The following is a 24,525-nucleotide window of genomic DNA, read 5'->3' as shown; positions in this document are numbered from 1 at the left end:
TACAAATTATCACCGGGTTTTATTTTGCTTTGCATGAATAACGGTGGTATTGTGAGGCTGTGTGTTGCTGGAGTTGCATCAAAGTTGCAGAAGTCATTAGATGCAGCAGAGCAACCTCATGTCCTGAGAAAACCGTTCTAAATGAATATCACATGCGGACTGCAGGAGCAATTTTCTTCTTGGATGGCATCAAAGAGTTTCACCAAACAATTTCTTATTCCACTTCACTGCCACTTAAACTTCTGTACATGATGAGCATGTGGAGCAGAACCGTCCACTGAGGAACACAGAAAGACAAAAAGTCCTGAAGCCACAGAAAGGCTGTGTTACGTTTTAGGACTGTAGTCATAAACCTTTAGTTAGTGTTCATGCACATTTCCTGTCATGGTCCTCTTCATAAATGAATGCATCTAATTTTCACTGCATATTGAATTTAGGGCTGAAACATAATACAGAAGGATAAATCCTCCTTATTTAATAAAGCCAGGCCAGATTGAGGAGAAATGGTTTGGTTTTAGTTTTTTTTTTTAAAGTGGCACATGACCAAACCTATAGATTTTCTGAGATACGATAGTCTCACAACTGCTTTATGCTCTCTCATTTTTCTGGTTCAATAACTTACACAAGCTTTGAACATTTAAACACTAGCTAATATGTTGCTGGCAGCAGTCAAACTCTTAGTAGACTTTGGTGCTGAATGAGGAAAGAAAAAAAAAACATTTGCTAGAAAAGAATTTCCTTGACAAATACAAAAATGTAACTGCCAAATACTACCATATAAACAGACAGACAAATAATCTCCTTTTTTACCATTATCTTTCTGGATGTAGAATGCATGAGGAGGAGAAGAGAGAAGTCTGTAGCTGATCTTCCCATTGAGACCAGAATCTCTGTCAGTAGCAACAACATTCACAACTAAAGTGTCAGCTGAGACCAGCTCTGAGACTTCCACCTGGAGCAAAAAAAAAAAAATCATACAAGATTTACAAAATGTATGAGTTTCTGTTTAAAGGTTGTCATGAGAATATAAACGTAGCATCATTAACAGATCTTCAAAACTGGGAGACAAAGCTAATTTCAAGTATAAAACATATCGCAATGTCATTGATTACATTACAAAAGACAAACTATGAAGATATGGTTTAGCTGCATGTGGAAAAAAACTCAAGGTTTACAGGTCTGGAGCATACTGTACTGGGGTTTGTAAACATAGTGCAAGGACAGAAACTATTAGCAGTAATTTTAAAAAGGTAAAGATGGCTAAAACACTGACTTAATATGTTACTGATGATGGAACTTATATAATCTGACAGTATTTTAAAATCTACTCTCTGAGCTCCAGGCAGCCATTAGACAAACATTTTTCTTCCTGGTTTTAGTCAGAATGCCAGCAGCAGCATTCTGGATCAGCTCTGTCTGATTAACGTTTAAAAAACACCAATGAAGATATGCTGCAGTGATGAATTTGAAAAAAGATAAACACAAGGATGAGTCTGTCTAGACCTTGCTGGGACATCGGTCCTTTAATCTTCGGTAGCAAGGCGTAAAATCATGGGCTGGTTTTTACCAGGCTAGGTTCATAGTCAGCTTGTGACAATGTAATGTGGAGCTTTGGATCATCTGCATAGTTATGACAGCTAAAGTTATTACTTGTTATAATCTGATCTAGTTGGAGAATTAAATAAGAGGAAGCCCAAAATGGAACATTGTGGAAGGAAGGCTTTTTAATGATAGAAGAAGAAATAAACAAAAGTCAAACACAACTTCGGGTAAACTTTCACAATAAAAGCCTTCAGGGATATATTGATGAAGGCTAAATATTCCCTTAACCTGTAACAAGTGTCAAAGCTTATTGCAGCATATTCTCCTCTAGTAAAAATACTATGACTGCTGAGTGCATTGCTTCTTCGGGCTGAAGATTTTAATTTGTCCACAACATCATTTATTCAAGATAGTTGAGAAATTAGTACATTTTACTTATTTCTTTGTAAACACTAGAAACACTAGAAATGACCTTAATCCTTGGTCTCTCTCTCTCTCTCTCTCTCTCTCTCTTTATATATATATGTATATATATATATATATATATATATATATAATATTTATATATTTATATATATATATATATATATATATATATATATATATATATATATATATATATATATATAAAACAGAACACTTGTGTGTGTTTTAAGCAGTGCAGAGAGTTGTCTTGTTATTACTATCAGTTGAAGCAAAGGCAACATTTCCATAGCTTAAATTGATTTATTTTTACTTGGATTTTACTTTATTATATCTTGATTTATACAAATCATCTCACTGGCACGACTGATGTCGTCCATCTTAAAAATAATAACATTGTGACAATACTATGACAACATTAATAACTATAATAAATTGTGGTTGCAACACTGAATGTTCATGTAAATATGGTGAGTTGTATTACTTTCTGATTAATTCACTGGACAGTTTTCTAAAGTCAAGACCAAAGTTTTCATTGAAGGTTGAAGTGATGCAATCAGAAAAAGTGGTGTGAAAAGGAAAACATCAAGAGACCAATAACAGGCAGTTTATAAGGTTAAATTGCTTCATGCTGTGATTTTAATTTAGGGAGTGAGTCATAGTTTAGATTGAGTGCAAAAAGTTGCTATCAAGGAATGGAGATTCATAATAAAATCTCATAGCAGAGTTATAATTCACATTTGTAAATCATGAGCCTGTTTTGCCTCTTGAATTTTTAGTGTTTTATTTGTACCTGGTAGGAAACCTGTGTGAAGACTGGACTGTTGTCGTTGGCGTCCAATACTTGAACTTTGACCTGTCCGCTGGTTTGATGGAGCGAGTCCAACGCAGACACTCTTAGAGTGAACTCCGTCTCGGCCTCGTAGTCTAGAGGTCGGGTCAGCGTGATGACACCCGTGTAGCGGTCAATAGCGAATGGGTCGCTGGTGATGCTGCTGTTTGAAAAACTGTAGGTGATGGTTGAACCGAGGTCCACATCATTCGCAGTCACCTGGGTGACCACATAACCTGCTGGTAGATCTAAAGAGAGACAAAAATCTCATAACAGGTGGAATCCTTTTCCAATTCTTCTCTACGACAAAAAAAAAAAAAATGCTATGAGGGACCCGCTGGGAAGGATTACACTAACTTTCATATATATAGATGGGCTCCATGGGTGGGATGGCCGGGCTGTTGTCATTGACGTCCACCACCTGGACTCTAACGGTGGCAGTACTGCTCAGTGGAGGCTTCCCCTTGTCTGCTGCCTGCAGAATCAGCCTGGGACATAACGGTGGAAAGATTGAGATAATGCCTCTCTGAACATAATTTCATCAGTATCTTGCAAAAATACTCGGATCCCTTGATATTTTTCACATTTTTACCTTTACAATTAAAATTACTAAGGTTTTTGGAAATAGACCAACAAAAAGTTGCATATAATTCTGCAGTCAAAGAAAAATGATCAGAGAAAGTGAGTTTTGATCCAGCTCCTACAATTTGACTGCTACTAAATAAAATTCAGCGCAACCTTCAGAAGTCACATAATTAGTACAGAGACTCATTGTACATGTAGATTAACCTCATTATAAAGTCAGATGTGTTGTGAAGGAGTCAGAGGTTTTGTGAGAGAAAGCAGCATCGTGAAGATCAAGGAACATGTCACATCAGGGATGAAGTTGTTCTGAAGTTAAAGGCAGGGAGAGATTATAAACAAAATCTCAAGCTTTAAATATCTAGTAGATATTCCAACATGCAGACAGACAGTTCACTTAATTTTTCCAGTCTGGAAATGAGAATTCCTGCTTTGAAATTAACACTGAACACAACATGACTAAATGCTGATTAGAGAAACTGGATTGTTTTATTGACTCAATATTAAATAAATAATGTATCAATATTTCTCTAAGTAAATGGGCTTTATTTTAAAGCACTGGAAGCAGCAGAAGCTTATTTATCACTAGTTGACACACACTGTTCTTACCTGTAAGAGGGAGTTATTTCACGGTCCAGCAGAACGTTGGTAGCCAGGATCCCTCTCACAGAGTCTAGAATGAAAGCTTCATTAATGTTGCCTGACAGGATGGAATACTCAATCTGTCCATTTTCACCGCTGTCAGCATCAGAGGCAAACACCTGTTTAAAAGGCAGGAAACAATAAGAATCATCGAAAAGCCCTACTGCCACTGGACCTGTCCACGTGATGAATAAAGAGTCTGTACCTGCATGATGTAGGTGTTACGAACTTGTCCCTCCCAAACAGCCGTTCTGTAGTTGCTAAGTTCAAACAGCGGTGCGTTATCGTTGACATCCAGCAGCGTGACGGAGACCCTGCAGTGGGCCGTGTGCAGCCCGCTGTCGGCCAGAACCACCAGCTGGATCTGAGGGCTCGCCTCGAAGTCCAGGGAGTTTTCCTTCTGCACTCGGATCTCACCTAACAAAGAAGCAAAAGATGTCAGTGAAGAAAAAAATCTGCTGCTAAAAGAAAAGCCATTAAAACTTGTGTTAACTCAGCTACTTTCAGTCAGACGAACAGCCAGAGCAAATACTGAACGTAAGACAATCAATCAGACAGGAAAATGATACTTTTCTTCAGCAGGGGAAGCATTTTCACTTCAGGAGTGAAGTGAAAATGGAGGAGCTAACAATGGGTCAATGCTAAAGGCTAAAGCAAATTTGAGACTGGGGTTGAGCTTCCAGCAGGATGGCCGTGTCATCATAGAGTGACAGCTATACTCATGAGTTTAATTCAAATTAAGACTCAGAGACAACACTGGAATGCAGATTTTCACACATTCTCTATTAAATCTGACTGAGGTTGAGCAGTTTTACTAAGAACTGGACAAACCTTCAGCTTCTTGATGTGCACAGCTGGTGGACACATTCCCCCAACATTTGATTTAAATGTTTTTTTTTTAACCATGTGTTTTTTGTTCATGAGCAACTTTGTATTGATTTATCATAAAAAACAGTTGACGATTATAAGGTTAATTTGACAAAATGTTAAGACATCTACGTGTGAGGCACTACAGTACAGATACCCTACACCAACCCTTTAATGTTAAAGGTGACAGCAACAACTTTTTAATAAAAAGAAAGGAATAAAACCATTTCAATGTGCTCTGTACCTGTGTAACGGTTTATGGAGAACGCTGCATTCTCGTTGCCGCTAAACATGGTGTAAGTTATCCTCTGTCTGCTGTTGGTGTCGTCACTGGCCTCCACTTTTGTAATCCAAGTACCTTGATAAACGTAACGTGAAAATGTTGCTCAGTTAATTTGTATTATTTATTGAAAACATTTGGAGCAGAGGCGATGAGACGCACCTGCTCTGCTGTTCTCCTTGATGGTAGCATTGTACACTTTGTTTGTGAACTGAAGCCCGTCATGCTCTCCCTTCAGATGGACCAACACCAGGCAGGTGGCGGTCAGAGGGGGACGTCCTCGGTCTGAGACCAGGACCTCCAGCTTTCTGCCGGAGAAACCGGCTCTCACTCGCCTCCTGAGTGAAATCTCTCCTGAAGCGGAGTTGATGTCAAACAGACTCTCCTCGGCTAAAAACTTGAACTGGACCGTCCCGTTCTCACCCTGGTCAGCGTCTGTAGCAACCACTGTGGTCACTATCTGATTTGGTTGCGTCCTCATGGAGACCCAGGCATGAAGTGGGTTTTGGTCACAGACGGGCACGTTGTCGTTGACGTCGTCCACCTGAATGGTCAGTGAAGCCACAGAGCTCAGTGGGCCCTGAGTGGAGCCGTCTGTGGCCACAGCTTTCAGGGTGTACAGAGTCCGGCTCTCCCTGTCCAGAGACCTGGTGGTGCGGACCACTCCGGTGAAGGGGTCCACGGAAAAAGCCCCCTGGCTGTTGTCGTCTGTCAGGGTGTAGGTTACTTCTCCGTTGGGTCCCTCGTCGGGATCGAAGGCGGTCAGCTGCAAGACCTCAGCCCCAGACGGTAAGCCTTCACTGATGGAGGCGTGGTAACTCTCAGGACTGAGGGAGGGCGCGTTGTCGTTCTGGTCCAGCAGGAGAAGGAGAAGCTGCGTGGTGGAGCTGAGAGGAGCGGGGCCCGAATCCTGAGCCTGAATGGTGAGAGTGTAGTTCTGAATTTCCTCCCGATCCAGAGCCTGCATGGTGCTGATCGCTCCGGTCTCACTGCTGATTGTGAATCGGCCTCCGTAGTCCTCACCTAAAGTCGTTTAGAAAGAAAAAAAGAAAAAAAAAGAGTGCTGTTCATTTCAGGTTTTCAGTGTGTATTATTGTTACAAATAGATAAAACATTCACATCATAAATTTCCAGTGAAGTGTGAGAATTTTTTAAAAACAGCAAATAAAAAATGGAAACAACAAACACAAAGCCGTAAAAAAAACCATTCATATCCTTTAAACATTTTTATATTTTTATACATTACGACCACAGAGTGCAATGTGTTATTGGGATATTAGGTGACACACCAACACAAAGTTGTACAAAAATGTGAACTGGAAGGAAAATTACAGTTTTTGTGGATTTCTCTTATTTGTTTAGCAGCACAGTAAATGTAAAAAGGCTGCATTTGGAGAAATTTGAGGCCAACCAGCAAAACTCTATATGTGCTGGAAATCTAACACTCCACACCATTGCTGTGGCAGCATCATGCTGTGTGGATGGTATTCTTAAGATGAAGGAGATTAAATACAGAGCAAAACAAGGCAAAAGCTTGAAAACACTTCAGGCTCCAGTGGAGGTTCACCATACAGGCAGAGCTACCATGAAATGGTTATATCAAAGTTATATGAATCTGTTGGAGTGGAAAAGTCAAAGTTCAGAATTAAATGTATTTGAAAATCTGTGCAAAAGCCTGAAAATCAATAATCAGAGATGAAATTGTTCTACTTTGCTTAGGAAAATGAGCAGTGGATATGAAAAGCTGATAAGAAGAGTCTTCCTCACCCAACATCTGCAGCTTTAACTGTAGTGGAAGGTGACTTAGGGGCCTGAATACATAGGCATGCCACACTTTTCAGACATGTATTTCTGAAAAACCACATTTCACAGTTACACACTTCTCTACGGCGGTGTATTAGGGCCAGTGTACATGGAAAAGAAGGAGTAAAATTCTGATAAAAAAACAGAAATTTTGAGATTAAGCTCTGAATCTTTTAGAAAAAAAAAAATACAGGAAATTTTAGAATCTGAAAAGTCAAAAATTTGCTAGAAAGAATCTCCAGCAAACGTTTTGGGTGAGAGGCGGAGTCACCTTGCCAGGTCGCTAGTCTGTCACAGGACAACACAGAGACAAACAACCATGCACACACACACACACTCCTAAGGAGAATCTAGAGAAATCCATTAACCTAACTGTGATGTTTTGGACTCTAGCAGGAAGCCGGAGCACCTGAAGAGAACCCACACATGCAGAGGGAGAACATGCCAACACCGTGCAGAAAGACTCCGAGCCGGGAGTCGAACTCAGGACCTTCCTGCTGCAAGGCAGCAGTGCTACCAACTGCACCACTGTGCAGCTCTTTGGCATGGTTTTTCTCTTTTTTAAAATTTAACAGGTTGAGCCATATGTGGGTTTCCTACCTAGTACAGAGTAGTGAATAGTGCCATTTTCTCCCAGATCAGGGTCAGAGGCAAGAACTGTATGTATAACTCCAGGAGAAAGATTTTCTGGCAGGCTGATCTGGAACAGTGGCTGCATAAACTCCGGAGGGTTGTCGTTGTCGTCCAGGATGGAACACAAGACCGTGGCTGTCCCCGACAGAGGACGGAAACCGCTGTCCCGAGCCTGGACTGCAGACAGAAATCACAAATGAGTCTTAATAAGGGAAACTTTGACAGACTGGCAGAATGTAACAGAACCAACCCGGAGCTCAGAGGGACATTTGGGGTTTGCTCCTCCAGACCAAGAAATTGAGTTTAGCTGTTTATTATTTAGTAGAATTACAAGAAAGAAAAAAAAATAGATGAAAAGATAAATGTACCCACACAGCTTTTAATATACAGTCTAAAATACCTTTTTAATGATAATTCTACCTGCTGGGATAATTCTCACCACATATTTTAGTATTTCCTGACAAAAACTCCTGTGTGATTTTGGCTCGACTTCAGCACGTTCAAAGTTTCCTGTCATTAAGATTTTATTATAGGATTTAATTGTTCATCCTACTGGTGACTGTGCAAATATTGTTATAAAACATCTGAAAGTGTTTTCAATCACTAACCACCGCTGGACGGGGGCTGAGCGTAATGACGGCGTGCAGCCGCGTGAGACTGAAAGCAAACAGAGGGCTGCAGTCGGCCCAGGCTGGACATGCACACTGGTCAGACACTTCAACATAAATCAGCCTGCAGGATCAGTTCACCCTCACATTGAAGGCAGATGTCTTCATGACTTTGATAAGAAACAGACTGAAATGTAATCAGGTTTTGTTATTATCATTTGAAAGACTCAACCTTACTATCATCTGGCTGAAAATAAAAGGTCAGAAGGGAAACAAATTAAATGACGAGCTGCATGGTGGGAAGGCGGTTAGAAATGTTCACTCAGAGGTTCTGGTCTGGTTCTGTCCGGAGTTTGCAGTCAGACCTGAAAGATAAACTCATCAGTGTTTGGGTGTAGTCGGGCGTTGTACCTCTGAGGGTGAAATGTTGCTCCTGTTCTCGGTCCAGGTGGGTGGTGGTGGTGATCAGACCAGTGTACGGGTTGATGCTGAACAGCTCGTAGCCGGGGCCCGGCAGCAGGCTGTACCACACCACGGCGTTGTCCTCTGATTGGAGGAACAAAGGACGGGGACTTTAACAGGTTGTTTCGATCTATCCAAATTTAGCATAGCTTTAACATCGTTTTATTTGATCTTTTATTTAAATTTTTAAGCTGGTCCTAATGAGGAAAATTTAGCTTTTTATTTTTATTTTCTACTCTTTTTATGGTTTTTAATATTTCAAAGTATTGAGCACTGGTCTCTTTAGAATTGTTGTTATCTTTATGAATATTGTTGAGATGATGTTTCTCGTCTGGCAAGAAAGCTGGCCGAGAGTAATCTGAGTAACCTCACAGTAACCAAATCAATCTAACAGTGTTAATAAAGTTGATTGATTGATTGATTGTCTGTGATAATTGACTGATGAATGGCAGACACAACAGTCAAGGTGTTTGTACATGCAAAAAGTCTTTGGCCTTGAGGAAATCTCTGTTAATGATCATCCTCTTCAAGCAGCATCGTTTATTATTAAGCAGTTATGAGTTGCTGACAGCGTTCTGCTGCTGGAGTTCTTCCTAGAAAACATCACCCAACTGTAAAGATCTTCCACTGGCTCACTGGAGCTCAGAGAAACGTCTAATAACAGACTGTTTCTTAAAGTAACTTTAGATGTGTGCATGATGAGCTTGAGAGGCAAATCACATTTTGCCACCAGCCTGCTACCAGTTAAGTCACATAATATTTCCAATCAAGATCAAAGCTTGAATGTGCCAGACAGCAAGAAAGGAAACTGTCATCATTTTTTTAAGACTTAAAATCTCCTTTGACTGCTTAACATGCATGAAGTGGATAAGTAGATCATCACAAGCACAGAACAATGGATGTCTTTGGTGGGAGCTTATGGAAAACAGCACCACAAACAATAATCAAATAAGATGGTGGGAGAGCGCCCAGAACTGCGAGCCGAGGCAATCTGAGAAGAAAAAAAACAACGGAAAAAAAAGAGAAAAAAAAAAGCGGCTCCTTTTGGCACAGATGGCTTGGATTACCGCAATCATCACGAAAGGCGACCACTCAGATCTCCCAGAGGAGCCGTGTGCTTGCTGTTCTTGGACAATTCTCATTCCTAGGAATGTTGGTTCAAGTCAACCCCTCCCCACCTCCTGAACCTTCTGCTGCACAGCCTCCAGCCTCCAGCATTTAAAAAGACTCCGACTGTCAGAGCCATGAGACAGACTGCGATTCTGGAGGGCGAGCGCCCACGTGTTAAAATAAACGGGACAGAGGTGTTGAGTAGGGACTATAAATAAGGATCATATGAATGAAATTTAGCAGGATGTAAAATCAGCACTGTGGTTGAGGGAGACGCTGATTAAAGGATATATGAATAAACTTTATGATCAACCGCAACTCTGACAGGATTATTATATATCAAGCAAACAACTTCAATTCACTGTTATGCTGTCGGTCAAGCAAACATGGCAAAGTTTTAGTTATTTAACCACCTTTGGCATAAACTTTCTTAAAATGTTTAATTACTAAACTGAGAAAGTTGCAGAACCTAGATTTAAAAATAATTATTTTTTAACTTTATTTTGTTCTCTTTGGGTTGTATATTAACTTAGTGTGTTTGTTTGTTTTCTTGCTGCAACGTTGTAAAGCTTTAAGTCCAAAAGCAGATGCTGCCATCTAGGGACGGAACAGAAACACTGCAATTTTCAGCCAGACAGGCTTTAATTAGCATCAGAATATTAATATTTAAAGGGAAAGATGTAGGTAAGTAACTTAGAATCAATACCTGAATCCATATCAGAGGCAGAGACTCTGAGCAGTGGCTCTCCAGGGCCTTTATTCTCCACCACACTGGTAACATAGGTGGTCTGACTGAAGATGGGGGGCTGGTCATTAACATCTCCCACCTCCACTGTCAGGGTCTGGGTGGAGGACAGACAGGGGACGCCCTGGTCAGCTGCTCGGACAGTCAGACGGTGGACACGCTGGGTCTCATAGTCCAAAGGGGCAGAGAGAAACAAAAGGCCTAAAGAGGATCAGAGAGTTTAAACAGTCAGCTGAGGAAATAATATTCCAGTAGTAAAGGAATACTAATACTGGTAGAAATAATGATAGAAATGCTAAATATGGCTGCAGCAGCATTACTTTTCTGCCAAACATAGTGATTTGGATGTAGACCAAACAGTTCAGTTTGGTCTCATTTATCTTGAGAACCTTTTTTCTAGTCCCAATACTACACCTGACTTCTGACAGCGTTCCCTTAACAATGGCTTTCTCTTTGCCAATCTCTTCTCAAAGCTCAGCTGTTAATCTCAGAGGTGATGTTGCTTCCATTTGAACAATATGTGCAGCTTTTGGGAGCATCATATGATACAAAAAAATGCCTTGTTTGTTGCTGTAACATGTCAAAATGTGGAAACAGAGGAATTCATACCATCAAAAATACATTTTGCTTTAACCCAATATTAATGTTTTTTAATATTAACCCAAGAATAATATAAAAAAAACCATGTAACTTATGCTCATCTAGTTTATGCACAAAAACAAACAAATACCAGTTTTCTCTTCCAGTGTGAAGAATCCCTTCTTGTTTCCGTTTACAATGGAATAGGAGATCAATCCATTCTCCCCCTGATCACCATCTATTGCTATAAAATGGTGCAGCAGACTGCCCACCTCCGTGTCCTCCATCAGCTGCACTGAGTGAGCAGACACGAACACAGGCCGGTTATCGTTCACGTCCAGCAGGAGGAGCCGAACCGTCACTGATGTCTGTTTACGCTCATCCGTCCTCTCTGCCTGGTCTGTGGCGGTGACAGTGAAAACAAATGTTGGCGTGCTCTCGCGGTCTAAAGGTGCCGCAACTGTCATTGCACCTGTGTGTGAGTTCATGTGGAAGGGGAAGTGTGGGGGTGTTCCACTGACTTCGGGGTCAAAGGTCAGAGTGTAGCGAAGGGCACTGTTTGCAAAAGTCCCATCAGCGTCTCTGGCATGAAAAGCAAAGGCCAGCGATCCAACGGCGGCATCTTCCCTCAGACCGAACATCAGCAGTTTATCAGGGAACCAGGGAGCGTGGTCGTTCACGTCCTCCACCGTGACGCTCACCAGCACGGAAATGTTCAAACCAACAGATGCACCGACGTCTTCCACTCGAGCCACCAGGAAGTACTGCTTGGCAGACTCGTAGTCCAGCAGCTGGTTGACGTAGATGTCGCCAGACGTGCCGTCGATTCCAAAGAAAATGCTCCCGTCTCCCTCGGCGATGCTATACTGAAACCTGCCTTTATCCGAAACACTGACAGAGCCGATGACCGTTGCAGGCTCGGCGTCCTCCCTAACCGAGAAATGCCTCACTGCTTGATGATCTGAGGTGCCGTACTGATCCTCCAACCCATAAACCTGCAGCAGAAATGCACCAAATTAAATGTATTTTCTTGTAAACTGAGAAAAAAAGAAAATCCCTTCAAATTGGACAAAAACTAAAATAAACAGTTACTGTGGCAAAGCATTCATACCAATAAGAGGTCTTCTATTTCAGGCTATAACCACTAACTAAATATATTTTATTTCCATCTTATGTGAAATACCAACACGTATGATTGTAAAGTCGAAGAATAATTATTAATGATTTTCAAAATGTTGAAACCAATAAAAATACATGTACATTTGTACTAAGCCCCCTTTACTCTGAAAACCCAAAATAAAATCCAGTGCACCTAAATGCCTTCAAGAGCCACCTAAAGAACATAGAATATGAATAAAATACACAATGTCTGTAACTTAACAAAACGAAACCAGTAGTGATTTTTTTCTATTAAAGCCTCCCTCCACCAGGAGGCGACTTAGAGGAAGACCCAGGATGGGAGAGCTTCTGAGCTCTCTGTTGCCTCTGCAATCCGACCTCTGATTGAGCATGAGATAATGAACGGATGGACGGCAGGCACTGCAAATAGCCACAACACACACACACACAAATTGTGGTGCATGGAAGGTACCTGTATGTGAACCACTGCTGTATCCTCCAGAGATGGGGCTCCAGCATCCCTGGCTGTTATCTTCAGAGTGTAAAATGGTTCAGTCCTCTGACTGAAGAGCTGCGTGGTTCTGATGTCTCCATTTTTACTGTCAATCTCAAAGTGCCTGAGACCATTCTCCTCTGATCCAACTGAGAGAAAATGAGAACATTCAGGATCTCACTGACTGACATGTTTTTGGGCAGCAGAGAATATGTTTCACACTCACCTGTTACTAGTGAATGGGTGACGGTTCCATTCTCTCCAGCATCCAAGTCTTTGGCAAACATGTTGGTCACCAAGAATCCTGCAGGTATGCCTGCCCATATCTGCAATGAAGACAAAACTTGAATGTTACATACAGGAATGCATATTTAGAGAGGGTTCTGCTCTGGTTTTCTCTTGCTGTGTGTGGCGCCACTTGAAGCTTTAAATCAGTTCGAGCAAAGGTTTTATTCACTTTTACATCAATATTTTTGCACTAAATGGTTATTTATCCAAAAAGTCATTTTTAGACATTTTTATACAAGCTAGTGCAACACAACATGCTTGACAGAAGTTAGCAACAGATGGACAATTAAAGAAAACTGATTTATTGGGCAAACAGTGCAGACATGTTTTTCGCTCCTCTCACAAATACCAGAAAATAGAGCACTTAAATGAGCAATTTAGCAGTGTGCATTGCAGTTGGAGAAGAGAGTTAATGACTGGATGCAATCTGCTGGGTTTCCTTAGGTAGAAACTTTTTAATCTACTTTGACTAATTAATTTAGCATTCTGTACTGTTTGATAAGTATAATAAACTGGAATATATGTGTTTGAATTGAACTAATTTTTTTTGTAAAGTGCCTCAAGATGATTCAGTGAACTGAATGTGGAATGAGACACTAGGAGCCCAATGACGAGTTTTATGGAACTAAATCTGTGATCCTTTTAAGGCCATTTGAAGTGAACTGAAAAAAAAGAGTTTCCTATGTTGGGATTCATACCCACGTTGTGTGTTCTTTGCTACAAGTGTGCAACACACACTTCTGTTTATCACAAGCGCTAATATAATTTCAGTATAAAGGTGCACAAAAACCACTGTAAAAGCATTTTAACTCTGATCAGAACCAAGCTGTTATTGTCCAAACTCAGTTCGTCCATACTGCCATCGAAGTAAAATTTCTTACAGGAACATTCAGCTCTTTGCTGGAAGGCAGATGATTAAACTGTGGAGTGTTGTCATTGATGTCAGTGACCAGGACATGAACATTGGCGGTGGCATTGAGACGAGGGAGACCTTGGTCTGTCACCATAACGGTCAGGCTGTGCTGGCTGTGTTGCTCCCGGTCCAGCGCCACCCAGTTGATGATTTCACCTTAAAAAGAGAAGAGAGAAACGAGTGAGGAGAGGAAACAACTGAGAGAGAACAAGTTGCTTCCTCTGGTAGACAACCAGAGGAAACCAGAGCTGGTTCTGGTAATAAAACCATTTTTACCTGTTTTAGCATTGATGCGGAAGTATTTCCCATCTGAGAGGAGGATGTAGGACAGCTGGCTGTTCTTCCCAGAATCCTTATCCTTGGCTTTGACTGTTCCCACCAGGCCTTGCGGAGATGACCCCTCTGATACAGTGAAGTAGTACACATCACTGCTGAACACTGGGGGATTGTCATTGACGTCCAGCACCAGTACAGTCACCATTGCTGTTGCTGTGACATTGGCCAGTGAAGCCTCTCCGGAGGTGGACAACACCTGAAAACGATATCTTGACTCGGTCTCAAAGTCAAGATTGCTGGAGAGATACAACCATCCAGATTTTGAGTGGATGCGAAAAGGAGGCGGAGGGAGTCCAGCTTCTGCTTCCAAGGAGTAAGTGAGACCTGAGTTTGACGTGTGAGACCCTCGGGTGCGGTGCGCCCTCACCTGGATGACGCGGGAGTCTTTGCGGTAGCCTTCCCCTATCTCCACCTGGTAGACCAGCGTCTCAAAGGCCACGCTGTCATCTGCAGCTGTGTGGTCAATGTTAACTGAAAGGGTCAGGGTGGAGCTCAGGGAAGGTTTTCCTTCGTCTTTTGCCAAGATTTCCAGGTTGTATCTTTGCTGCTGGCTCACTTGTAAGCTCTTATTAAGTCTAACCGTTCCAAGGTTTGAGTCAATGGCAAACACTTCATTTCTGCTGCTTTTCAGATGATACTGCACTAAGCCATTGGCACCGCTGTCACGGTCATGTGCGTGAGCGATGAACAGCACTGTTCCAGGCCGAGTGCTTCGAGAAACAGTGATGGTGTCTCTCCTCTTGGGAAACACAGGGGCATTGTCATTGACATCAGTGATTGTAATGTTGACCTGGGTGGTGCTGTAAATAGGAGAAGTGTCTGTGTAGGACTGGAGGAACAGCAGGGCATAAGGCTGAGACTCATGGTCCAGAGGTTTAATGGTATTAATCACACCAGACTTTGGATGGACAGAAAACCAACTGTAAATGTTTCCAGAAGAGATTCGGTAAGAAACGGGCTCTGTAGCATCTGGAAAGAGATGAAAAAAAGCTTTTCAGTGCACTTTGGAGTTTTATCTAGACTTTTTTTAGTTTCAGCATGAAAAATATCCAACAAATTTCTGTTTAGTCCTTTTCATAACCATTTTTTTTGTCAAACTACTAAACTCTAATCTATGAATTATTCAGGCTTTAAAGGGCTTCTGAAGGGATGCATTAGTGTCGTATCTGCACAGAACGGACAGCTTTGCAAAAAAAATGGATTAAGATCTTTTCTTTTTTTTTAACCAACAACTTGTGGCAAAGACACAATATATTCCCATTTCTAGATGAATTTATAAATTCTTTCTTGGCCAATTACTACTGGTGAGAAAAAGAGGAAAAATAAAACAACCACCATATAAAGAAAGCTTATGGAATACCTGCTAACGACCGGATAATGAAGACTACTTAAAACCATGATAATTTAGAAAATGTATTCAATTGATCTGATTTTATTTGAATGGGACAATGCAATGAATGTACCACATTGCCACAAATACAATGTGACAATGTAGCAGGATGCTAATTTCCATCTGTAGTCCCATGAAACAAAGAACACAACATGCAAAAAATAATAATACAATGTCATAAAAGAGAAAAATACGATAAAAATAACAGATAAAATCAATATGGGGATAGGTATTAAAGTGCTAGTGTATTTTATAATGTTGAACAAAATCTGTCATAAAATTGTAATTGAAATAAGAGACGTTTGACTGAGGTCAACCCTATCAGTATTACTATTTACAGAAAAAAATGATGTCACATGTTGTGAGATACAGACTCTGTACAACCGGATCACCAACATGGATTCATACTTCTTATGAATATAATACTTCTATCTTTACAAAGACTAATTCATTTCTATAGCCTAACACTGACCTTTACCGTGAAACTAACCATTACCAGTAACCCGAACATGAACCTAAACTCAACTCACACCTTAAACCTGACCTATGACCCCAAAACAGCACAGCACAAGGAAATGGTCCTTACAGTGTAACAAATGTCAGCTCTCGCTCTCTCTCTCACACACACACACACACGCACACCCACACACAGAGTACATTAATTAGATTAAAGGTCAGAAAATCCCAGTAATCTCAATCATCTCCTCAGTGTGTGTGTTGCATCTCAACTTCAGTTACAACCTACTGAAACAAGTATAGAGCTTAACACTGGCCGGCCCCTGCTGTTTCTACTTTAGACTGAAGTGTTAGTCTGTAAGTTGATTAGAGAGCCTTAAATGACTGTCTGGTGTGTGTGGCCGAGTGCTTTAACTAATGAGTCGTGTGGAGCAGCATGTCTCTGTAGGAATAATCCTGGACACCTTCAAACCTGCTTTGAGAATGCAAACTTCTCTTTTCCTTAATGGGATATTTCATTGGATCTTGATAAACCTCAAGGAACAAACTACCTCCAGTCAGCACTACTTCAGTTTGAATTTCATCTCTCTTTTTCTCTGTGTAATCCCCAAAAGCACAACATTTTAAAAATAGTAGAACATATTTTGTTCCTAACAGCTCTCTTTTGGGGATAGGCACTGGGCAGTTTCTCTGAGCCTGACTAGCAGCACTGACTCACACTGAATGTGATATGCTAATAGATGAACTCAGAACAAGAACCACAAGGAGAATCCAATTAGAATCAAAGAAAAGTCTAATTTATTTAAAGACTTAGTTGCATAATATTTCTTTCAACGTCTAATCTTTAAATTTCCAGGAAACAGTTTTCCTTCTTCTACCTGCAGTAAAAAAATAAATAAATGAAAACAAAAAAATAGCAAGACAACATTTTCAAATTGTTTCACACTTTGGTTCTGGATGCAGAACAGAGGAACCATCAGACATCCAATGCCAGAACCAGATGTAAACAGCTGGTATCTGAGGTTCAACAGACATGTCAAGATTTTCTTATTCACAAAGTGGAGAGTCTCAGGGTCCAGAACCACAGGTCCAGAAACCCAGTCTGGTTCCCTGAATGGTGACAGAAGAAAACCCGGGCTGAGCTTCCTGCTGCAGGGATCACTGTGTTGGTTAAAGCTGACTCGTGAGATGAACAAAACTAAATTAATGTTTACCAGAAATCACTACCAGATTACGAGGTGCCATCTTTACTACTCATGGTGTGTAAATGATTAGAGGAGCTGGTGGGTGTAGGACGGCGCCAGAGGGAACAAGCCCACTAAAATCAGTTTGCTCATTACTGGTCTGTAAAAGAACCAAATGATGTCCAACTGAACCCCTCCTCAGAGTTGTAACATGATGCTTAATTGTTTTGTTTTTCTGTTTTTGTGTATGTGTCTGATAAGGTTTGCTTTACATTTTGAATTGATTGTACTGTATTTTTTCCATGTAGCTTTAAAAATACATTGTCAGCACAACAGTTGCACTAGACATTTTAGGCAGGTGCATATTGTATTCATTTGGACAGTTTAGATTATTAATGGGGCAATATTATGTGTTTTCCAGGCACATAGTGTCGTTTTATAGCCCAATCAAGTAACTATATTAACTTCAGTGGTTATTATTGTGCCCTGTGACAGACTGGTGACCTGTCCAGGGTGACCCCGCCTCTCGCCCGAAACATAGCTGGAGATAGGCACCAGCAACCCTCCCAACCCCATTAGGGACAAGGGTGAACAGAAGATGGATGGATGGACGGCTAGTTATTATTGAGTTGGATCAATAGGCGTCTGTCTCTTTAAAAACTCTCTCTTTCTGAAACTCCGCCCTCAGGAAGTCGTCACAACATGGCTCCTCTATTAACCCTTTAACAACTTTTTTTTTTAATCAGCGTTTCACTGAGAAGTAGCTCCTATAATGACCTCAACTGATACGCAGTTCCATCAGGTGTTGGCTAATTTCTGCTAGCTAGTCTGAAGGAGCTGAGTGGGAGCTAGGCGTTTTGAGCAGTTGAATGGTGGCTGTGGAGATTAAACATGCTTAAAATTTCTCAAACATGCATAAAAGAATCAATGATGTAAAGTTTAAAAAAGTTACATTTTACATAATACAGCCTCTTTAACATTGAGTTGTTTGGGTTCAGGAAGGCAACTAGCTTAATTTATTTTGTTTAGTCTACGTAAAAACAATGTAAGTCACAGTGTTAACTGAACAATCACTTAGATTTCTAATATTAGTTCATACTTTTGCTCCAGATATATTGTGACATGTGAGTGCTTGTACACACACCAGGAGAAGCTCTCTAGAAAACACCCAAAGCCTGAGCAGTTCAGCTCAGCTTGGTGCAGATACTATTCATGTCCGTTTTATTCATAAATCATGGAGAATTGATGCAAATCGCAGAGGCAATTAACCCTAAAGGCAATGCAAGACAGTAAGTGTAGTAGGATTTTCAGCATGCACTAAAGTAAGTGTAATCTGATTACTACTGCTTACAGACACCTTGTGCTTCCTTCTCCACTCACCGCTCAGGCTGCTGGCCTCCACTGTTCCCACAGATGTTCCCAGCGGTGCGTCTTCAGGCACTGTGAAGGCGTAGCGCGACCTCTGGAACACCGCTGGAGCCTGACCACTTTGGACAACGTTGATTGTGACCTCTGCGGGTCTGGCTGAAGACAAGCCATCTCCATCCTGCGCTGTTATTAGGAGCTTCATGCTGGCTGCACCCAAGTGTGTCAGAGAAGAGTTCAAAAAGAGCATTCCTACAAAAAAAAAAAGAAAGAAAGAAAGAAATCAGGTAGAGTTTGCTTAGTATTTTCATGTAGTCAGGATGATGCAAAAATGACAGATTTATCGAGCTGTTTTTTATTTCTTTAATCCAGCTCTCTGAATAATAGTCAAATCAACTGCTTCAGGTTAGAAAATACCATTTAGAGCGTTGTTAAACACAAGTTGATGATGTATTTTCTTTTTTCACAATTTTTGAATTCTGTTGTAGCTGTGCATAGGCCTGGTTTCACCCCCGGCCACACTGGGACCCAAAGCTTTTAAGCTTTGTGCTCCACCCCTGCTGAGTGGTGACACTTGGAATCATATCATGGGGATTTAGAGCAGCTAACAAGGCGTTTATCCCTGAAAACAACTGACACTCAAACAGGTTACTTAAACACAGGTGAATCTGTGCAACAAATCAAGCTTAAAAGCCATTCTGATAACATTTTATTATGCAACCCTAAGTTAAAAAAGGAGCTTCTTAGAAGAACAAGTTTTATAAGGTGACATAAGGTGGGAATTCATATAAAATAATTTATTTTAGATAAGTTTGTAAAGTGCTCAACAAAATAAAAATGTTAAATAAACATAAAATGTTGAGCTAAGATGTTGATTTTGCTCCTAATGCTGGATTAAATAGTCAAAGACAAAACTATATCTATTGAAAATGAAGTTTAAAGCCCAATAAAAGTGTCCAATTTAAGTAAAGGTGGTTTTTTTTAAAGAAATAAACAAGATTTAAGTAACAAACATATTGTTCAATAGTGACTGTATGAGAGGATTGGCCACCTTGTTGACATTAAACTTGGCTGGTGGATTGATAATACAATAAATCTGAGATTAAAAATAACTTTTTCATTCAAGACTGCAGTCAATGATTTTAAAACCGTTTCTGGAATGAACTGGTGAACAGTGACAGAGGTGGGTGTCAAAACTAATGAAGTATATTTTTACAGTTTTAAAATATAAATACATTCCACCTGTGTGTCTATCCAGTGTAAACAAACTGGACATGTCTCCTGGATGAATTTTGTAGGTAATCTGTCCGAACTGGCCAGAGTCCTGGTCTGTAGCGATAACGTTGACAACCTCGGAACCAGGCGGTGCGTGGCTGCTGACGCTCACGGTGTACTCCTCAGGGCTGAACACTGGAGGGTTGTCATTTAAGTCTTGTATCTCAATATGAACATATGATTGAGCACTCAGACCTCCCTGAACGAGAAACAAAAGGAGTTGGAACTAAGAAAATTTCAGAAAACTTTGACATCATCTCACAATCATGGTATTGACTCCACTCACAGGATCTTCAGCTTTGATCAAAATGTCATGGACACTCATCCCGTCGTCCCGATCGATATCCTGGGAGACACACAGCTCTCCTGTGTGTTGATTGATTTGAAAAAGAGGATGACTTTCCTGACTGTCAAATCCATCAGACAGGGAGTAGAGCAGAGCGCCAAACTCAGGGCTGTCTGCGTCCGTGGCAACAACCTAAAGCAAAGATAAACGCAATTTTCATATATATATATGTATATATATATATGAAAAAAAAAAAAAAATATATATATATGTATATATATATATATATATATGGGGATATCAAAGTTATTTTCATTTGGGCCCTCTAAGGTATTAGAGCAATACTGATGTGTGTTCTGATGTTTTTTTGTGATGTTTGTGAAAAGGAAACATCTGCTTTGTTTTTCACAAAGCAGATGTTTTTGGGTTTTTTTATTATTAAAAATTAGGATTTAACAATTTAAGAAAAATCTGTCCTAAACGGTTGTATCAGTTATGTTTAAGTACAACAACCGTCACTCCAGGTCTTCTAATCACCAACACACTGATACAACTCGGCTTTTTGAATAAATATATGCAGAAAAACACATACTACTATCACAACGGTAAAAAAAACTGGTAAAGTAAGTTATTTTTAAAAATTAAAACTATATATTTAATTAATCCATTTGTTCATAACAAAATCCACCTCGTATTTTTTCCCATTTTTAAAGTGCTACTTAGTTTTGTTTTAATGTGTTCTTGTCTAATCATAGTTGTTCTAGTCTGTTTCAACTCCACATTTCTGGAAATTGTGAATCATAAATGAGTCATTCTGTTGGTGAAGGTCAACATAATAAAAGTACAAAAAAAAATTTAAAAAGTCAAAGGGCGAGGAGTGCCATCGCTGTGTAGTTCAAAGAAACAAACACAGCACAGTAAGAAACACCTCAGCACCGACAGTTTCTTTCATGTCCGCCTACGACCATGACAAGAGGCAGATTTACAGTGAGGCAGATCGTTTCCAGGCCATAAAGAAGATAACGGCTCAGAATGAATGAACTCTGGTCACGGGACTTTTTATAGACACCAGGCCAGAGTCTAATGAAACGTGGAGCAAAGCGCACCGATCACCAACACACTGATACAACTCAGCTTTTTAAATAAACAAATGGGATAAAACACCTGACGTCTCACTTATTCATTTACTCACTAAAGGAACGTTATATTCATTTATAAAAGCAGAACTACTTCATCCTCAACCAATGCAAAAGTCCCATCAGACATTACCTATAATCAATCCTGTGCCGTGATTAGAGAGGTTTGTTTTGTAATTGGCATATGTTGGTGCCAGGGTGCAGGAGAGTGGCACGGAGCATCACGTCTGTCATATGAAGGCCACGAAGCTGAGCTGAAAGCCTGGGATGTAGAGTGCGTTGTTGGTGAAACAACACTGATGCCTTTGTGTCGTCAGACTCAGAGCTACTTTTGTCTCAAGAGTTGAAAGAAAATCCACTCAGTATAAAAAGGACTCGACTGTGAGGATCTGTACTTTCATTTAAAAGCTTCTTTTTAATGAAAATGTGAGGGTAGAAAAGTAGTTTCCAAGTAGGGGTGCCCCGATGAATCAGCTAGTTGATAAATCTCTCAATTTTGGGAGATCGGCCAATACTTACATGTGAAGCCGATCTGATCGACCTCAACAAAGGTCGAAAAGTCAGCCACTGTCCTCTTCTGCTCTGCTGTGAGAGCAGAAGAGGACCGGCCCACCAGATCATGTCTGCAAGTGTGCAGTTAATAGTCACCCCATTTTTGCCAATTCTGCGACTTTCTTGCTATATTTAGCAACATTTGAGACAAAAAAAAAATATCGGTATTTGCCAAAATCAAATCAGCAGAATCAGCAGGTTAGGCTTCTTAAAGATTGGTGATCAGCCAGAAAACTGCAGTCAGTGGAGCCCTAGTTTCAAGGCTTCAGCTTAAAGTTTATTTGATTACTTATTTTATTTACCAGTCAATCTAAGTTTCTACCCTCATCTTTGATTATGAGCTTTGTCTACCATGAGCTTATTTACAATCATGGACTCCTTACTTAGGCTGCTACCCCTGCGACCTGACTCCGGATAAGCAGAAGAAGATGGATGGATGGATGGATGGATGAATGGATGGATGGATGGATGGATGGATGGATGGATGGATAAATTGATGGATGAATGGATGGATGGTTTCATGGATGTATGAATTTTAGTAACCAAAAATCTTGTATAAAAAAAAAAAGCAGAGAACCTGAGAATATAGATAAAAAAATTGGAAAATTCAAATTTCAAAGAGCTAGCTAGAGCATACTTGTAAGAAGCAGCTTCCAGCATCCATGTGCTCAGGTATGGACACATTGTACAGCTGCTGCTGGAACACTGGCTCGTTGTCATTCACATCCTCCACCAGCACTGTGACTGTAGCTGTAGACGACAAAGATGGCTCCCCTCCGTCCTCTGCCAGCACCAGGAACCACACTTCCATCTGAGTCTCCCTGTCGAGGCCTGCGGCTGTGGTAACCAGGCCAGAGGTCGGGTCAATGGTAACCAGGCCGTCTTGATGTGACTTCAGAATGGAGTATCTGATGTTTGAGTTGACACCTTCATCAGCGTCCCGGGCCCTCGTTCGTATGAGGGAGCTCCCCTCAGGAGCATCCTCAGCGATGCTAACAGTGTACACATCCTGTTCAAAGACCGGCTGGCAGTCGTTGGCATCAGACACCTTCAGGAGGAGAAGCGTCTCACTGCTCAGAGGGGGGCTTCCAGAATCAGATGCTTGCACCTTCAGCTCATACAGATCCTTTTCTTCCCTGTCCAGCTCAGAGTTGACACACAACGCATACAGAAAATCATCTGTTTGCTTCAGGGTAAACTTCCCATCTCCTCCCGCAAGAGAGACGGTGATTCCGTGCTCCTCCAGGTCTGGGTCTGACACAGAAATCCGGGCCACGTATTCCCCAACGGCGGCTGCCTCTGACACCACAGCTTCTCCTGTCTCACTGAGGAACAGCACACTGATGGTGGGGCTGTTGTCGTTGATGTTAAGCACCTTGACACCAACAAAAGTGCTGCTGTCCTCAGGCTGAGCACCGTCGTCTCTGGCTCTGACAATCAGCTCGTGAAACGGTTGAATTTCAAAATCCAGCGGCTTGTTTAGATAAATAAATCCTGTGGTTTCGTTAATGGAGAACACATGGTTGGGGTCACTCTGGCGCCTATTGATCTCATAAGTGATCCTGCTGTTGTCACCCAGGTCACTGTCACTGGCCAGCACCTGACAGACAATGGACCCGATGGGAGCATCCTCACGTACTAAGCTATGGTATTCACTCTGGTTGAACACAGGAGGATTGTCGTTCTCATCCAGGATGCGGATGTCAACCTGGACTGTCCCAGTCCTGGCTGGGATCCCCCCATCAAAGGCCTCAATGGTCAGAGTGTAGAAGTCCTTTGTTTCTCTGTCAACTCTGCTGTTCAGGACCAGATCCAGGCTGTGCTGCTTCTCAGATCCGATTCGAAAATCCAAGTGGAACAATTCTTCCATCTCGCTCTCTCTGATCCTGTATCCCCGCGTGCTGAACTCCTCCTCATCCCGGTCTGCTGCGCCTTCAAGCGGAAAGCGACTTCCCGGTGGGCTCAGCTCTGAGATTCCCAGCTCCACTTCCTTACTGGGAAACACAGGTGAGTGGTCGTTCACGTCCTCCACCTTTATCCTCACCCGTATCATCTCTCCTGTGAGAGTAGCTGCCACGAACTCGTAGTGGTCTCTGCTTTCCCTGTCCAGGCCCGCCACCGTGGAGATGATGCCCGTGTCCGCGTCTATCTCCAGGTCTCTGAACACATACGAGTCTCTGCTCTCTGAGATGAAGAAGCCGGTGCTCGGCGCGCTCAGGACCGCTCCCAGATCTCCAACGATGGTTTTAGCGGGCAGGCCCTCCTTCACGGACAGCGTCAGGTTGAAGACCCGTCCGAGCGACTGCGCGCTAAACAGCGCCAGGAGGAAGACCTGGAGGAGCGCAACTGGCGCATTCCTTCCGCCCATGACTCCTTCACTCGTGGCTATGGGATCCTTTCAATAAAAGGTGAAGAAAAACTACATCTTTTTTTTGCGTCAGTCGCGTTTTAGAACCACTTTAAAAACAAAAGCTGGTGAACTTATTTCGTATTTTCGCAGACTCCAGTAAATATCCATTTGTATTTGAGTTGCTTTTACAGGAAAACTGAAATCTTGAACTTCTGGCACGATGCTGCGTAATTCCGCTGGAACATCTCACACAATGCGGCACATCCAAAAGTCC

General features: G+C 41.4%; 1 protein-coding gene across 1 annotated transcript in view; it reads right to left on the bottom strand.

The window, feature by feature from the left end:
* Nucleotides 1-24,480, bottom strand: part of dchs2 (dachsous cadherin-related 2) — a 29,501-nt gene extending 5,021 nt beyond the window's left edge. Inside the window, exons 1-19 of the mRNA XM_044115177.1 lie at nucleotides 22,539-24,480; nucleotides 20,214-20,405; nucleotides 19,895-20,126; nucleotides 18,668-18,904; nucleotides 14,198-15,226; nucleotides 13,890-14,077; nucleotides 12,947-13,046; nucleotides 12,700-12,869; nucleotides 11,260-12,103; nucleotides 10,491-10,730; nucleotides 8,624-8,758; nucleotides 7,572-7,781; nucleotides 5,331-6,191; nucleotides 5,133-5,246; nucleotides 4,227-4,438; nucleotides 3,989-4,140; nucleotides 3,155-3,285; nucleotides 2,759-3,045; nucleotides 811-952 (exon numbers count right to left, since the gene is read on the bottom strand). Coding sequence (XP_043971112.1) covers nucleotides 811-952; nucleotides 2,759-3,045; nucleotides 3,155-3,285; nucleotides 3,989-4,140; nucleotides 4,227-4,438; nucleotides 5,133-5,246; nucleotides 5,331-6,191; nucleotides 7,572-7,781; nucleotides 8,624-8,758; nucleotides 10,491-10,730; nucleotides 11,260-12,103; nucleotides 12,700-12,869; nucleotides 12,947-13,046; nucleotides 13,890-14,077; nucleotides 14,198-15,226; nucleotides 18,668-18,904; nucleotides 19,895-20,126; nucleotides 20,214-20,405; nucleotides 22,539-24,269 — 7,207 coding nt within the window. The 5' untranslated portion in view covers nucleotides 24,270-24,480. The remainder of the gene's footprint in view (nucleotides 1-810; nucleotides 953-2,758; nucleotides 3,046-3,154; nucleotides 3,286-3,988; nucleotides 4,141-4,226; nucleotides 4,439-5,132; nucleotides 5,247-5,330; nucleotides 6,192-7,571; nucleotides 7,782-8,623; nucleotides 8,759-10,490; nucleotides 10,731-11,259; nucleotides 12,104-12,699; nucleotides 12,870-12,946; nucleotides 13,047-13,889; nucleotides 14,078-14,197; nucleotides 15,227-18,667; nucleotides 18,905-19,894; nucleotides 20,127-20,213; nucleotides 20,406-22,538) is intronic.
* Nucleotides 24,481-24,525: the final 45 nt, after the last annotated feature.

This window comes from Gambusia affinis, linkage group LG04 (genome assembly GCF_019740435.1).
Source record: "Gambusia affinis linkage group LG04, SWU_Gaff_1.0, whole genome shotgun sequence".
NCBI classification, from domain to species: Eukaryota; Metazoa; Chordata; class Actinopteri; order Cyprinodontiformes; family Poeciliidae; genus Gambusia; species Gambusia affinis.
The sequence above is the reverse complement of the archived record's forward strand: the minus strand, read 5'-3'. Positions and strand labels throughout refer to the sequence as shown.